General features: G+C 51.5%; 2 protein-coding genes across 7 annotated transcripts in view; both read left to right on the forward strand.

Moving 5' to 3' along the window:
• Positions 1–10,240, forward strand: part of IFFO2 (intermediate filament family orphan 2) — a 51,755-nt gene extending 41,515 nt beyond the window's left edge. For both annotated transcript variants that reach the window (XM_054503868.2, XM_054503878.2), the window contains 4 exons: positions 2,403–2,523; positions 3,005–3,097; positions 4,013–4,143; positions 5,828–10,240. In XM_054503868.2, the coding sequence (XP_054359843.1) occupies positions 2,403–2,523; positions 3,005–3,097; positions 4,013–4,143; positions 5,828–5,933 (451 nt within the window). In that variant the 3' untranslated portion in view covers positions 5,934–10,240. The remainder of the gene's footprint in view (positions 1–2,402; positions 2,524–3,004; positions 3,098–4,012; positions 4,144–5,827) is intronic.
• Positions 10,241–11,147: 907 nt separating this feature from the next.
• Positions 11,148–15,607, forward strand: part of ALDH4A1 (aldehyde dehydrogenase 4 family member A1) — a 32,063-nt gene continuing 27,603 nt past the window's right edge. For 2 of the 5 annotated variants that reach the window (XM_054438022.2, XM_054438014.2), the window contains exon 1: positions 11,720–12,057. In XM_054438022.2, the coding sequence (XP_054293997.1) occupies positions 11,996–12,057 (62 nt within the window). In that variant the 5' untranslated portion in view covers positions 11,720–11,995. Of the gene's footprint in view, positions 12,058–15,607 lie in introns of all 5 variants that reach the window. The other 3 variants (XM_054437995.2, XM_054438006.2, XM_054438027.2) reach the window with 3 other exon arrangements.

Here is a 15,607-nt window from a genome sequence, read left to right on the forward strand (position 1 = left end):
CGATCTCAGCTCACTGCAGCTTCCACCTCCCGGGTTCAAGCAATTCTCCTGCCTCAGTCTCCGAAGTAGCTGAGACTACAGGCATGCACAACCACACCCAGCTAATTTTTTTTTTTGTATTTTTGTAGTAGGGACTGGGTTTTACCATGTTGCCCAGGCTAGTCTCAAACTCCTGGCCTCAAGTGATCTGCCCACCTCGGCCTCCCAAAGTCCTGGAATTACAGGCATGAGCCACTGCACCCGGCCAATAGGGGCTTTGGAAAGAACCAGTGGTTGGGTCTAGGTTTTCTGAACATTGCCCTGGGCATTTCTGAGCCTAAGACAGGACTGTATGCCCCGGAGATCCCAGGCTGGGTCCATGTGGTTAAATTAAAGGACTTATCTGAAGAAATTGTTGCCCCTGCTTTTATAAAGTCCCCAGGGCATTGTTAAGCTGACCAGGAATGGGGTGAGCTACAAAAGGAGACAGATCAGAGTGGAAGCCAGGGGGCCCCATGGGCAAAGGCTCCAGTATGTAGAAAGAGCATTCAGATCCAAGTCAGGTGAGACTGGCTGCAGGAGTGGGCACCTCAGTGTTGATAGAGCTAAATTGGGTTCAGTATAGAATTAGATTTAGCTGATTGTAAAGTTACCTAAGTTAAAACAAACAACGAAACCTCTGATCACTTTGATCACCCCCCACCCCCATTCTGCAGTTCTGTGTGGGCCGCCCTGACCCCACCCCAGGCAGGGGGCCCTGGGCCTTTCACATGGACATCTCCACCAGCTGTGGGCAGGACCCTAGCCAGGCTGCCCCTGGCCAGATCTGATGAAGTGTTTGAATAATGCAGCCGTGTTACAGTTGTGTTTTGTTTTGATCCAAGTCGGTCGTTTGGGCTTCAGACCAAGGAGAAGAGGGGGAACATGTGGCTCTCCCCCGCTGGGGCCAAGGCTCCTCCTCAGCCCCACTCTGCAGATTTGTGAAGTGGAGGCCTCTTCCGAGTCCCTTCTCTTGCCGGTCTTTCTGTCCTTTCCAGCTTCGTGTCCCTCGGCTAGGGTTTCCTTCAGATCCCAGACGCTGGGAAGGAAGTGAAGTCAGGAATCTAGTGTGTGATGCAGTGACCGCTGGACCCTGGTGGCTCCCGGCCACATGGCCCTCTCCAGCACCCGCCCCCACCAGCTCAGGACCCTGGACTCGGGGAGCCACCTATGGGCTCCTGTGGGAATGGCTTTTGGAGGGGAGCAGGCCCGGCCTGACTCCAGGGGGCGCTTGAGACAGCTTTTCACCAGACAGCCTTCTTGGGACCTGGCCAGTCCCCAACCCAGTCCATTGGGAACACTCATTGCTCTGGAGGATCCAGGAAGGAGTTGAGGGAGGGCAGGCAATGGGGACAGCCCTGGGATGGCAGTCTGGAGACAGGGTCCACACTGTCCTGTGCTACCGATACACTGGGTCAAGTGATTTCACTCCTACAGACTCAGCCTTCCCCTCGGAAAGAAGGGTATGTTGGATGAGCTGATCTTTAGGTCTCCTCCAGTTGGGGTAACCACTTTGGGAGTAAGCACTTTGGGGTAAGCACTTTGGGAGCATCTTGGGAACCCCTTAGTCCCAGGCAAACCTGCCTGGTTGGTCAACCTACTTCTAGTTCTAGCCAATAGGGAGGTCTTGACATCTCCCAGGCTTTGAATTCAAATCTCATTTCCAGCATGTATTGGTCTAGAAGGCCACTGAATCCCTCTGACCCTCTGTTTCCTCACCTGCAAAATGGGAATGATAGTTATGCTTACCTCATAGGATTGTTTTGAGGGTGGAATTGTTTTGAGGGCGTTGCATTTTGCTGCATGCTTAGTGGCTGGTCCAGTGCCCAGCACCTAATGGGTGCTTGGGGAGTGTCTTGATGGGGAGGAAAAAGCTGTAGGAAACAGAAACATTTGGCATTCTAGCCTGTTTCTGCTACATGCTAGCTGTGTGGCTTCAGACAGTTGAGTTATCCTTTCTGAGCCACCATTTCTTCATCTGTAAAATAGGTATAATACCAACCTTTCCAAATTGCAGAGAAGATGATATTATATTGAGCATCTCACTCAAACTAGGGGCTCAAGAAATAGCTGTTAAATGAATGAGGAAAATTGCAAGATTGGACTTGGAGGAAAATATCTTTAGTCCCAATTAATTAAAGCCTGACATTCAAAAAAATACACATTTTTAATTGTACAAACAATACATAAATACATTCTGCATTTTAAAAGAGTTAAACTCCTTTTGGATAAGGCGAATGTCCCCTTTGGCTTACTACCCCTGTCTTTCCTGAGGACAGCCTTGAAGCTGTGTACCCGCTGGGCAGTTGCCCCTTTCTGTCCCCTGTATGGGTCCCTGGAGCCTGCCTTCTGTTCAGTCATGCCCTCTAGTGTCACCCCCACAGGCGGGAGACCTTTGACTTTGACGACGACTGTGACAGCCTGACGTGGGAAGAGAATGAAGACACGCTGCTGCTCTGGGAGGATTTCACCAACTGCAATCCGACCATCGACCTGCAGGGCGAGGTAAGCCGAGCGCCTGGCTTCCCAAAGGCCAGGACTAGGGGCCTAGGGGGCACCTCCTTTCAATGGTCCCTCATCCCTGTTATTTTCCTACAGCCCCCACCACCCAGCTAAACTGTCCCCTTTGGGCCGGGTGCGGTGGCTTACGCCTGTAATCCAAGCACTTTGGGAGGCCGAGGTGGGCGGATCACCTGAGGTCGGGAGTTCGAGACTAGCCTCACCAATATGGCAAAATCCCATCTCTACTAAAAATATAAAAATTAGCCAGGCCTGGTGGTGGGCACCTGTAATCCCAGCTACTCGGGAGGCTGAGGCAGGAGAATCGCTTGAATTCAGGAGGCAGAGGTTGTAGTGAGCCGAGATCGTACCTCTGTACTCTAGCCTGGGTGACAGAGTGAGACTCCGTCTCAAAAATAAATAAATAAATAAATAAATAAATAAATAAATAAATAAATAAACTGTCCCCTTTGTTCTATTTCCCCAGCAAGATGAAAACTTGGGCAACTTGATCCACGAGACCGAATCCTTCTTCAAGACAAGAGACAAGGAGTACCAGGAAACGATAGGTCAGATCGAGGTAAGGGCTCGGGACATGGAGCCCACTCGTGAGGCTCTCCTGAGGTCCACATGGTTGAGAACCTGGCGATCAAATGCCCATGTGTCATGGGCAGGGGCTGGTAGAGTGGGGCAGGTGCAGGATCGGGAGTCAGGAGGCCTCAGGGGCGGGTAACATCTTTCTTAGGGCCTCAGTTTCCTAATCTGTCAGATGGGGGTGGTGATCTTTGCCTGCCTCAGAGAATTAAAAAGAATATATGTAGCTGAGATGATGATCCCATAATAATCACAGAGCTGACATTCGAGTGATAGTGAGTGACGCAAGGTGCTGAGTACGCCCAGTATCCTTACCTCTACCCTATGCAGTAGGCACCGTGCACCCCTTTTACAGAGGAGGAGAAGAGGTTGGAAGAGACCAAGTGACTTGCCCAAGGCCTTGCGGCCAGGAAGCAGCATTGAAGTATAATTCTCTCTGGCTCCAGAGGCTGTGCACGTGATCACTTCTATAAATGACAGTCATTGCTATTATGCAGGAGAAAGGGAAGCCCAGCTCCTTCCCTAGAGGAAGTATCACTTGATAGAGGACAAGAGTCAGAAACATGAAAAAGCCTTCAGGATTTTTGTAATCAGGTCTGGATAAGGGAACCCAGAGATGCTGAGTTCTCAGAACCGGGTGGGGTGCATCAGAGCCAGGCTGCTGCTGGGGTTGCTAAGCAACCATTCCCCTTTGGCCAGAAGGAGTTCTAGGGGACGTGGACCCATGTGCACAGAGCAGAGGGTGAGGGAGGTTGATGTCCAGAGGCAGGGTCCTGATGGCATGGTGTCCAGTGGTGGCCTTGATGGCACCATCCCTGAGGAATCCAGGAGGAGAGGTTGTTGAGGCTTCTGCCATGAGGATGACTTGCCCTCACCCTTATTCCTCATTGGTTCCTCCTAGCTCGAGCTGGCCACAGCCAAAAGTGACATGAACCGACACCTGCATGAATACATGGAGATGTGCAGCATGAAGCGAGGCCTGGATGTGCAGATGGAGACCTGCCGCCGGCTCATCAAAGGCTCTGCAGACAGGTATCCTCCCGTCCTCCCAGGGGATTCAGCTATGGCGGCCTTGGAGGGGAATTCCCAAGGCTGCAACTCAGCCATGTTTCATGCTCCCAACCTGTCTCTCTGTCCGTCTGTCTGTCCGTCCGTCCGTCCATCCATCCATCCATCCATCCATCCATCCATCCATCCATCCAGCGACTATTAGCACATCTATGTGCCAGATGCCTTACATATCTAACCTCATGCAAGTCCCACCACCACCCTGCCCCTTGTTGATTCAATAGATACTTGTCAAAGGCCTGCTCTGTGCAAGACGATGGGGCCAGTAAGTATAGCCCCTGCCCTCAAGGAGCTTAAGCCTCATTTTCTGCTGAAATGGGGAGCAGAGGCAGACAGGGCATGCTCCCATTTGCTCACAGGAAGTGATTTCCCTTCCTTTCCCATCTGTTAGTCTGTTCTCATGGTGCTATAAAGAACTGCCTGAGGCTGGGCGTGGTGGCTCACACCTGTAATCCCAGCACTTTGGGAGGCTGAGGTGGGAGGATTGCTTGAGCCCAGGAGTTCACGGCTAGCTTGGGCAACATAGCAAGACCCCATCTCAAAAAAAAAAAAATGCCTGAGACTGGGTAATTTATAAAGGAAAGAGGTTTCGTTGACTCACCGTTCCACATGGCTGGGGAGGCCTCAGGAAACTTATAGTCATGGCAGAAGGCACCTCTTCACAGGGCGGCAGGGGAGAGAATGAGTGCCTAGCAAAGGGGAACCCCCCCTTATAAAACCATCAGATCTCGTGAGAAGTAACTCACTATCATGAGAACAGGATGGGGGAAACTGCCCCCACGATTCAATTATCTCTAACTGGTCCCTCTCATGACACGTGGGGATTATGGGAACTACAATTCCAGATGCGATTTGGGTGGGAACATAGCCAAACCATAGCATCCTCTTCCAACCCAGGGCCTGTCCCCAGGAGACTGACATGTGTCAGGCATGGCACATAAAGCAGAGCCCCTGCCTTCAAGGACACAGCCTTGTCGGAGGACAGCCGTGCTGAGAATGAGCTAATATGCGGAGAATGCCTGCCACACAGCACAAATACGTTGTCATTGTTTTGCTGCATTACCGTACGAGAGGGAGGGACAGCTCTGTGGGGGGCAGATCTGTGTGCAGGGCTGTGGCCTTGCCTTTCAGACCTTTAACTCCTCGAACCCCCAGAACCCACTGTGGTTATCTCCATTATTCAGACAGAAGAGCAGGCGCTTAGGCAGGTTAAACGGTTTGCCCAAGCTCCCCCACCCCCACCCCAGCTCATCTGAGATAGAATCAGAACTGCAGCCCAGTGATGTTAACCATATCCTGCATGGCCTCCTTTTGAGCTCTGAGTCATTCAGGGTTTACTCAGCACCTACTATGTGCCCAGACCTGGGTTAGGTGCTTGGAGGGTAACAGCCAAACTTGATCCATGGTCCAGCTCCCAAGGGGCTTTCTTCCTAGAGAAGCCAACACAGCCAGACCAAGTAGGGGCTGGTGCAGGGGGTTACCTCATGAGTTTAAAGGATCTTAAGGATAGCTGAGTGAGGCAGGAGCTCAGGACCAGGCCCCTCTGAGAGTAGATCTTATAGAAGTGGCAGCTCAGCCTTCCCACTCCTTGACCCTTCAGAGGCCCAGGGCTGCTCTCTGAATTTCCCCACTCTCTTGTGCTTCTCAGGAATTCACCGTCCCCCAGCTCCGTGGCCAGCAGCGACTCAGGAAGTACAGATGAGATCCAGGATGAGTTCGAGCGGGAGGCGGATGTGGAGCCCATGGTCAGCTGATGACTGAGGCCCTGCGAGCCTGGTGGTCTTGGTAATGGGGCCCTGCCACCTCTCCTCACGGGGCCAGGAAGGCCCCTCGGAGTGGGGTTCGAAGCCGCACCACACAGACTTTCTCTGCCCTCCCTTCTCTGGAGGCCCCGAGGGACTGCTGCTTCCTTCCTTCCTTCCACACCACCAACGGGTGCCCCGTCTCCATCCCCCACCCACCCAAGGAATGGTGCTGTCAATTTCTATTGTTCTCCACATTACAAATGCAGACTTCTGTGCGGACTTTGCAGTGTTAACTGTGCCTTCTCCCTTAAGCTGAGCCACTTTGAGCTCCAAAGAATTATTCCTAGCAGGTGTTTTTATACAGAACTCTAAGCTGAGGGCCGGGCCAACTGGCCGAGGTGTAATGTGGTTTCTGCCGTCCGTCCCACCTGCTCCTCTGATTGGCCATGGGCTATGCCCTCCCTTCCTCCTGAGCCAGCCCAGACTGGCCTGGGGCTTGGGGTGCTCTGCCAACCCCCAGGAAGGAGCCGCTTGCCTCTGTGAGCTTTCTAGGCCTGGGTAGGGACCACCCCAGTTTTCTCGCTCCCTGAAGGAGAGAAAAGTGGAAGGAAGGGAAGGAAGACACATCTTAATTTTTTGGGGGATCGAGTGGCAAAGTTGAAGGGACAAGGCACTGTGAGGGGAAGGCGGAGGCTCACTGTGTTTAAACTACTATGCAAAAAACAAAACAAACAACAAAAGCAGATTGCCTTATATCATTGTGGAAGGCAGGACATCTCCTGGGCTCCTGGCTTCCCCCTGGAGCTGGGAGGGAGGCCGGGGTTAGGGTGATCTGTGTTGCAGCACTGATTGGGTAGTGTGGGTTTGGCCAAGGTTGGTCATGAGGCCGGGGTTCCCGCAAGGCACTGGCCTGCCTGACCGCTTGCTGCCTTCCGGACCTCTGGGTTCAGGGCGGGGGCGGAGGGATCCTTTATTGCCCTGGTAACTTGATGTTCTTCCCTCCCTCGCCAGCCAACAATAGAGGCTTAGAGATCTGTAATTTCTCTGTGAGAAAGTCTGAAGGAGCCAGGCCTGGTCTCTGCTCCTTTCTACCCGCCTTGGGTTAGGACTGTCCGGCAGTTGCCTGCTTCTGGCTGCTGGCAGGAGAGAGGCCGGGTGGGCTGCTGGCAGTGCAGGAGCTGGAGTGAGGGCCATCCTCTTTCTGCTCCTGGACACACGCAAGCCTCTCTCAGCAATTCTCTCGACTGGCCAGTCGGGGTATTGATCTGAGCCAGCATCCCCCAAGACTTGAATGGCTTGAGTGGGCCTGCGTTGAAGGGCACTGTGTGGCAACCCTCCCGCTTCCAAATCTCAGCTTGGAGCCAGCTGAGCAGGCTTTGCTTTATTATTATTTTTTAACCCTCTTTTCATACCTACTGCAGTGGGTCTGTTGCCAATTTTAATTTTTTGTTGTCCCAGGAACTCCCTCTAGTGGTCAAGGTAGCAAAATGTGCCCAAGGACTAGAACTTGGGTCCCTCTGCCTTGCCTGGAGGCAGAAGGAGGGGGCTCTGGGTTTCACTGGGATTGTGGTCCCCAGGGGTCCATGGCCTTTAAGGCTCTTCTCTCTTTTCTGTTTCCCCCACCTGTGTTACAGTCTTAAAAATACTGTACATAATAGATATATGTAGAGAGAGAGTGTGAGAATGTGTTAGTGACTGACTACGTGTGATGTAATTTATCACGATTTGGTGGCCTTCGTCATGAGTTTTTTCCTTTGTTTTCTTTTGCTGCGGGCACCTCCCACGGGTCCCCTGCGGCAGTCTGGATGTGACGCTTCCATAGTCAGCATCTCTTGTTAGCCAAACAGTTCCCTTTGGCAGGTACTTGGAGGGACGATGGTTTTGGAAGAGAGATGGCCCTTCTCTCTCCTCACTGACCCTTGTTCTAAAGGTTACAGGGTTCAAACATACCTGATTCTTGTTGTTATTGTTGTTGAATTTTTATTTTAACCAAAGGTTATCAGAGCCAGTTGGGCTTGGACCTCAGCTGCTAAAAAGATTTTCCGTTTCCTCGAGGGCAGGAAAACATCCACCCTCGTGGGTCTCCTCCGTCCAGGGCTGAGGGAGGCTTTGGACAATGTGGTGTGGGAGTTTCGTGGGCAGCGTGGAAGCCAGCCCTGGGTTGTTCCCCAAGGTGGTGGGAGGGTGACAGATATATCTTTAGACTTAAGACTGTAAGGCAGCAGTGTTAGCATTGGAGTAACTAAGGTTACTGTGGTGATGGGTGTCCGGCGGTATTATTTTTACTTCCCTCCTTGTATACATAGGTGATTTGTCTTTGAGGACTAGGGTACTCTAGGGAGTTTGAAAACTGCAGGAGCCAGAAAGAGATCCTGGCCTGAGAGTCCCTTCCAGCTGGCTTTTAATGTCTGCTCTCCTCTTGGGAGTGAGGACTTGGGGCAGGTGTGTGGGAGAGAGAAAGCCAGAGTGTGATGGGCCTGCCTCCTGGGCTGGTTCCTGGGTTCGGCCTGCCTGCCTGCTTGCCTCTCCACCACATGCTTTTTTCAGTTAATGTCAGTGGGCCCTGCTTGTCCCTTCACCATGAGCCCACAGCTTGCCAAGAAAGACCCCAACGCTCGCTGGGGCAGCACCAGTCCTAGCTGGGACGAATTGGTCCATCCTTTGTAAAGCTGTAAATACTTAATTTTGACTTTCTATTTCTAAGCCCAGTGTCATATTGACACTGGTATTTTAGAATTGTTCTCAGATGGGCTCTCCTGCGCTGCCCTCTGTCTCCTATTTTTGGGGGTTTTATACAAACAGAGGATTGGGGAGGGATAGGAAGACTAGCATCCTTTTGGCTCCCTGGTTGGTTGTGAAATACACACACACACACACACACACACACTCTCTCTCTCTCTCTCTCACTCCTCTGAGACTCCAAACAGAGAAAAAAATTATTGGCAAATGAACACATTTTTCTTTCTTGTCTTGAGAAAATGTCTTGAGGTCCCTGAAGGGCCAAATCCATCATGGACTAACTCTGTGGGTAGAGCTCAGATGACCTAGGGAGAATTAAACCACTTACGCTTGGAATGGGAGGAGAGGGGGTGGGGTGGGGGAGAATATAAGATGTAACTTAAGCTAAATGTAATCTATTTATAAAGCAAGAGACTCTCATCTATTTTTATGAAAGGAAGGGTTTTTTAATCTAGGGTAGGTAGTTGTGGTAGCCCAGCATTTTCCTGTGGACGAGACATGGTGCGTGTTGTTGCTGGATTGAATGGAACCCATTCCTGTCCCCTGGCCTCGTCTTCTGTCCTCACTTTTCGTCATCCACACCCATGAGCCGCTTCAGCAGCGTGTAGGTCCCACTTCACCCCATTCTCCTCTCCTCTGACCCCTCAGCTCCTTGGGGTCTTGGGGCGAGGATCTGAGGGGGGCGGGTGGGCTGCAGGAAATTCAGAAATGTGGTGGGTGGGGGAAGGGACAAGGTACATTAGGGAGGGAACAAGCTGGGCTCTGGGGGTAGGCTCTGATTAATTAGTTACTCTGACTCTGGTCTGCCGAGATCCATTTCCAACCCAGTTGCGTTGGGAGAGGGTTGGGAGGCAGCAGAGCATTGGGTAACAGTGGGAGCACACGACTTCCTTAAAGCCTGGGCCTTCGTGGGTCTCAGGTGGTCAGGCAGCTGGAGCAGGAGTGGAAATGGCGTAAGATGCTCATAGCCCAGCCCTGGCTGTGTCTACTCCAGGCCAAGCCTGGGCTGCAGTCCTTGCCGTGTGCCCCCCAGGGCCTGGGGGGGAGGGATCAGGGTGCTGGGGGTTTCCTAGGACAGGGGTCTTCCCCCTTGAGACACCAAGCTCTGGCTCTAGAAGAGCTCTCTCCTGGAGTGGGGAGTCTGGAGGGGAATGGGTGGGTGCAGGTAAAGCCAGATTCTCTCTGGAAGGGAATTTTCTATGAATGGATGATTTCCAGGCTCAGGGTGGGCTGTGTGTTAGTTCTGGGCAAATCCCTCACCAAGACCCCTCCCTCCCAAGCCCTCAAAGAAACGAGGCAAAGCCCTTCCCTGCAAGACCCCTTGTGGACGTTTTTGCATCTACCTGATTTTTAGCCCCATCCAGGGAGAGTTTATACCCCATGATTCCATCCTGCCTCACCGTTGCTGTTGTCTGCCAGCTGGGTCTAGCATCACAGGGAAGGGGGGGATTTATACTCACGGAAAGACTACTGATCCTACCGGAAACCAACCTGTTTACTGTACTGTTGTAAATATCATGCCCTTTATATCCTGTATATTGGCTTCTTTTAAATAAAGTGAAATGTCTTAGAACTGATGGTGCTTTTTTTTTGTTTTTGTTTTTAAATAGAAGATGAATCTAGTGTTGGGGGAGGGGTAAGAGGACGGAAGGCCACAGAAACACTCAAACTCATTAGCTAATTAGCCATAAAATAGGGGATTTCATATCACCTGTTACATTTGTAGCTCACAGTAAAAGCTCTGGAAGATGACAAAGCAGGAATCATTACACACATTTTACTGACGGGGAAGAGAGGACACGAGACATCACAGGCTCAGTAACTGGCTTGGCCTGGTTTGGAACTGATGTCCTTTTAACCACAAAGCCCCCATTTCTCCAGGCTCTCCAACGTACCCACAGGAGGTCACCTTCCCAGGCTCTGGATTTGACACTAACCAACGTTCTAGTTTTTCTTGTAAATGGGCACGTTCAGGGCAACATTGCCCAAATGTGAACTGAGCTCACCTGTCTAGGGTTTTCTCCAAAGATGAAGACAAATAGCCGCCACCAATTCCAATTTGCTTTTTGCCATTCCTAATACTTGGCACTTAGGTAATTTCCCTCTCCTACTCTTCATTTAAATGTTTAAATTCTCCCAAAGTATCTTAAATGGTGTAATCTGGAGAAAAATAAGTGGCTTAAGATCACGGGGGCTTTTTGAGTTGGGTACTATTACCTCCGTTTTACGGATGAGGAAACTGAGGCCCGGAAAGGATATGTAGTCTGCCTAGTGCCCTGCCGAGGAACCAGAATCAGCATCGGAACTGACTCCTAAGCAGGTGCCCGGTTCATGCTGCTGGAAGAAATATAAACAAATTAGAACATAGAGTAAGGAAACGTAACATTACTTAAGGAATAGATTGGGTCCCTGAGACCTCGTCATCAGAGAAGCCTTCAGAATCCAAGTTTTAAATACCATTCTAGTGTTTACCAAGCACACAACATTTTGCAAAGAAAGCTGAAATTTTTACTTGGGGGTAAAAGGCTCAGGAACAACTAGTTTTGCGGCCAAAGGCTTTAAATGAAAAGCTAAGCTTTGGCCAGCTCAGGTTTTATCTTGCATTGATCGTAATCTGCAAGGAAGCTAAGAAGCTGGCCGGCCCCGCGCCTGGAGGGTAGGTGGAGGGCGGCCGGGTCCTGGCCAAGAAGCTGGAAGGCAGGCTCATTCCAGGGGCCGCAGCCCCCTGGAGGAAGCAGGGGGCTGGCCGCGCTGTGGCCCTGCGGGGTCGAGGAGTCTGGTAGCGGACAGGTTTCCAGTCTTGCACAAGCCACTGGCGGCCTGAAAGAAGTCAGTCGGACGACCACCGCACCCGGGGCGCACCCCAGAGGGCCGGGCGCAGCGAGTCCTTCTGCCCCGCTTCGGCACGTGTTCCATTCCGGTTATCTCATTGGCTCTATTCAGCCCCTCTCTGCTCCGCTTTGGAAGGCTGCAACAGGACCGCCCCGCTGATTGGTTCAGAATCTTTGGTGTGTCACTCTGACTGGTCGACAGGGTTCACGCCCTCTCCCCGGGTCATACCATAAAGAGAGGAGGGGAAAACGCATGCATTTCAGGACTTCGCTTTCGGGTTCCCTTGCCCTGTGTTATGTAATGCCCCCGTTGTGGAACTAGAGACATTTTTTATTAGCCGAAGCTAGATATAGTGGGACTTTGGCTGATCCCGAGCTCGGAGGACAGCCGGGGTAATCCGTTTCCCCCCGCGGATCGAGGTGGTGCGCTCTGGACGGGGTTGTGCATTCTAGCCGCGCCCGGGCGGACGATCCAGCGAACAGCCCCGCTGCGAGCCCGAGATGCTGCTGCCGGCGCCCGCGCTCCGCCGCGCCCTGCTGTCCCGCCCCTGGACCGGGGCCGGGTGAGTGAGCACGGGGCCCGGGGCGGCCCGAGAGCGCGCCTGGGGCCCGGGAGCCTGGGAGTCACTGGGCGTCCCCTGCGCCGCACTCCCTCCCTGCCGGACCCCCAAGCTGCCTCGGTCAACGCCGGGTTCCTTAGGGGCTCCCCTCCGACCCCCACCCGGGCCTTTCTCCCACTGAGATCCCTTAGCCTCCTCCCTCAGGTAGTCACCTTCCTTTAGCGAGGGGACCCCTCTTCCCGAATCCTGCGACCGAGTAGGGTGCCTCGGTGGCCCTGCCGGTTCCCACGCTCGGAAATTAGCCTCTGTAGTCACTCACCTCACTCCTAATACTGGATCTTCGCAATTTGCTGGCTTCCCCTGAGGGGCACTTCTATTTTTAGCACACCACACATCTCACTTCCCCACCCTCGTCTCACGTTCAGTGCCCCCATCCCGCCCCGGATTCCCCGAGTCCTCCTCTCCTTCTACCAAGATTTCTACCTCTCTCTTTTCCGCTCCCCACGCACCCCGCCGCCCGCTTTTTTTTTTTTTTCAAGTTAAATGTTGGACAGAAAAGAGGATTCCTTTCTTCTTGTAGGTGGAATAATCATATTTATGGAGTGCTTATAATGAACCAAATGCTGGCCAGGCACTTGGCAGGTGTCTTATCATGAGGATTAAATGAGTTAATACGTGGGGAGTGCACTGAACAGTCCCCAGCACAAAGGCAGCGCCCGGTTATTATTATTGCCACGATCATCATCATTATCACCTCTATTTAAACTTCTCACTCCTGTGAGGCAGGTATTATTCCAAATAATGAAGAAACCCAGGAGCAGTTCAGGGGTGGAGCTGCCCTTCAAATCCCGATTTGCAAACCTGACATTGTGGAGCCAGGTGCCTGGACCCTTGCCCACTCAATGACAAATATTCTCAGAGCCCCTCCAGCTCGGAGCTAGGTTTGGAGAGGTAGGTGGGACACAGACCCTGCCCCAGAGGGGTTCCTAGTCTGGTGGGGCTGCCCACCTGTGGATCAGCCCCCACTCCCATTTGAGTTTTGTTTGCTTGACCTCTGGGGCTGTTAGTGGCTGTGTCTTTCCTGATGAGCTGTGCCCTTTCTGAGTTAATCAGTGGCCCTCTCCCTTCCCCCAAGGGATGGCATGGTGGTGCTCTGAGCACAAGTGAGTTTCAACACTGCTGTGTGTCCTCTGTGGGTGGAGAGGGGATAGGAAAGGGCGCAGGAAGAGGACATGGGACAGAGGGGTTCTTCTTCTAGGCTGATACTGGGGCCACACTTGCCATACTCCCTGTGTGATCCCGTTTGCAGGCCTTCCCTGCACTCTGAGACTCAGGAAGATGGGGCTTATAGAGTCCTGTGTTTACTGCGTGCCTGCTGTGAGCTGGTGCTCTACCAAACACCCTGGAGGTGAGGAGTACCCAGGGAATTTACGTGGGGTGGGGCCTTTGAGGAGTTTTCGGCTTAATAGGGGAGAAATGCATAGGAAAAACCTCCACTATCTAGTAGAAAGCAATCCATATTCTAAAAGATAAGCCCATGATAACAATAATTATCAAGCAATCAAGCACCACGGGCTTAACACTGAGCCGGTAAGTACTGTCGCATTCCTGTATTATCATGGGAAATGATCTGCCATTCAGAGATATATGACTGAAATTACAGTTGGTCTAAATCCAGATTTATGCTCTGAATTATGAGGCCTCCTGAATTGAGAGGGCAAAGAGAAAGAGCATTTTGCAGCCGGTTCCCTGAGCTCAGGTTACCCCTTTGATACAGCAGCTGGCCGCATGCCCTAGACAGGATTTCTCAACCTCACCACTATTCGCATTTGGGGCTACATTTTGGTTGCTGTGGAGTCTGTCCTGTGCACTGTAGAATGTTTAGCAGCGTCCCTGGCCTTTACCCACTGCATGTCAGGGGCACCCCCGGCCCTGACAATTACAAAAAAAAAACCCTGGCCCTGACAGGAAATATAAGTTCCCAGACATTGCCAGATGTTACCTGGGGGACAAAAATCACCTCTGGTTGATAGCCACTGCTCTAGAGGAACAGCTTTGGTATTTGATCACTTGTTCATTTACTCAGCGAACATTTAGGGCACACCTGTGACGTGCCGTGTCTGCATTTATGGAGAAACAGTCATGGGGCATTTTCAGTGACATCCCTCAGTGTCGTACGTGTAAAACTCTAGTCCTGAAAAAAACCGCTGCTTTTGAGGAACGGGTATAGGAGATGTTTCTTAGTGTTTTCTTTTTTGCCTTGAGTGCCAGGAATCTCTGCTAGTTTTAAAAAATACCCTTGATACATGTTTTCTTTTAGTTTAATACATGTCCATTGTGAAAAGTACAGATAAGGCAAAAAAAATAGAAAAATCACCTGGAATTGTACCACACAGAGGTACCCACTGTTAACATTTTGATTCATGTCCTTTAACTTTCCATGAATATATATGCTTTAAAAAAAACCTCATAGAAACAAGCTCATCTGCCCATACTTTACTGTAGCTTGTTTTTTCCCTTTATACACTTGTCTGCCTTACAGTGTGTTCCCAGGCCCTGGAACTGTGTCTGGCACCTGGTAAGCCCTTGGCAAACATTTAGGGAATGAATGAACTTATCATGTGAGCGCTTCCTTGTCAATCGATATTTATCACGGCCAGCCTCAGGACAATCACCATAAACGTGTGGCCTTTATAGGTGGGCCCAGGGATGGCGGCTGGTGACAATGACTGCCATTTACTTTTCATGTGGATTATTTTACTCAGCCTCTCAGCAACCTATGATGTAGGGGTTACCACCCCCATTTCACAGATTAAACAACTGAGGCCCATGGAAATTAAGGAAAACTTGTCCGAGGCCTTGAGCTGGTGAACACCAGGCCTCCCAACTGACTGTCTCTTTTCTCCTTTAACCCTGACTTCCTGTTTTTTTCTCAATCAGCTTTACCATCAGTGTCCTCAGTTCTTGTTGGAAACAGGCGGGATACAGATTAATAGTCAGCCCAGGCATGTAGTAGGCTTATAAGAGTTCACTTCTGTTCCTTACTTCTTGTGCCAAGCCCAGACATGACTCCTGCTCAGCCCATCTGACATCAGGGGGCTTGTGGGCCAGAATTGGCTACTGCCGTGTCCCCTGCAGTGATCTTGGGTAATTTTGGACTCTTCTCAGGCTACCTGATGGTTTAATTTTCAAAATATCAAAAGCATACAATGCTTTTCCCAGTCTGCCTGGCCCTTGGATGGGCACAGCTTGCCCTGGGTCGGGGGCTGGCATTTCCCACCATTCCTTAGACATTCTCTGCTCTTGAACTCCTCCAGCCAGTGGCTGGGGCAGTGCCTTTGGCCTGGAATGTCCTGCTGGCCACCTCGGTGAGTCCATCCAGTGCTTTGTGGCCTTGGCAAGGCAGCTTCTGTCCGTTCAGTATCCTCTTCTGCAAAATGGGGATGATTGTATTAACAGCCACGTAGCAGGTGGCTGCAAGGATTAGCGGTGATGTGACCAGTGGTTTCCTGGATGCTGGTACCAAATGTGTGCTCTGTGAGTATTTGAGTGA

This window comes from Pongo pygmaeus, chromosome 1 (genome assembly GCF_028885625.2).
Source record: "Pongo pygmaeus isolate AG05252 chromosome 1, NHGRI_mPonPyg2-v2.0_pri, whole genome shotgun sequence".
NCBI lineage: Eukaryota > Metazoa > Chordata > Mammalia > Primates > Hominidae > Pongo > Pongo pygmaeus.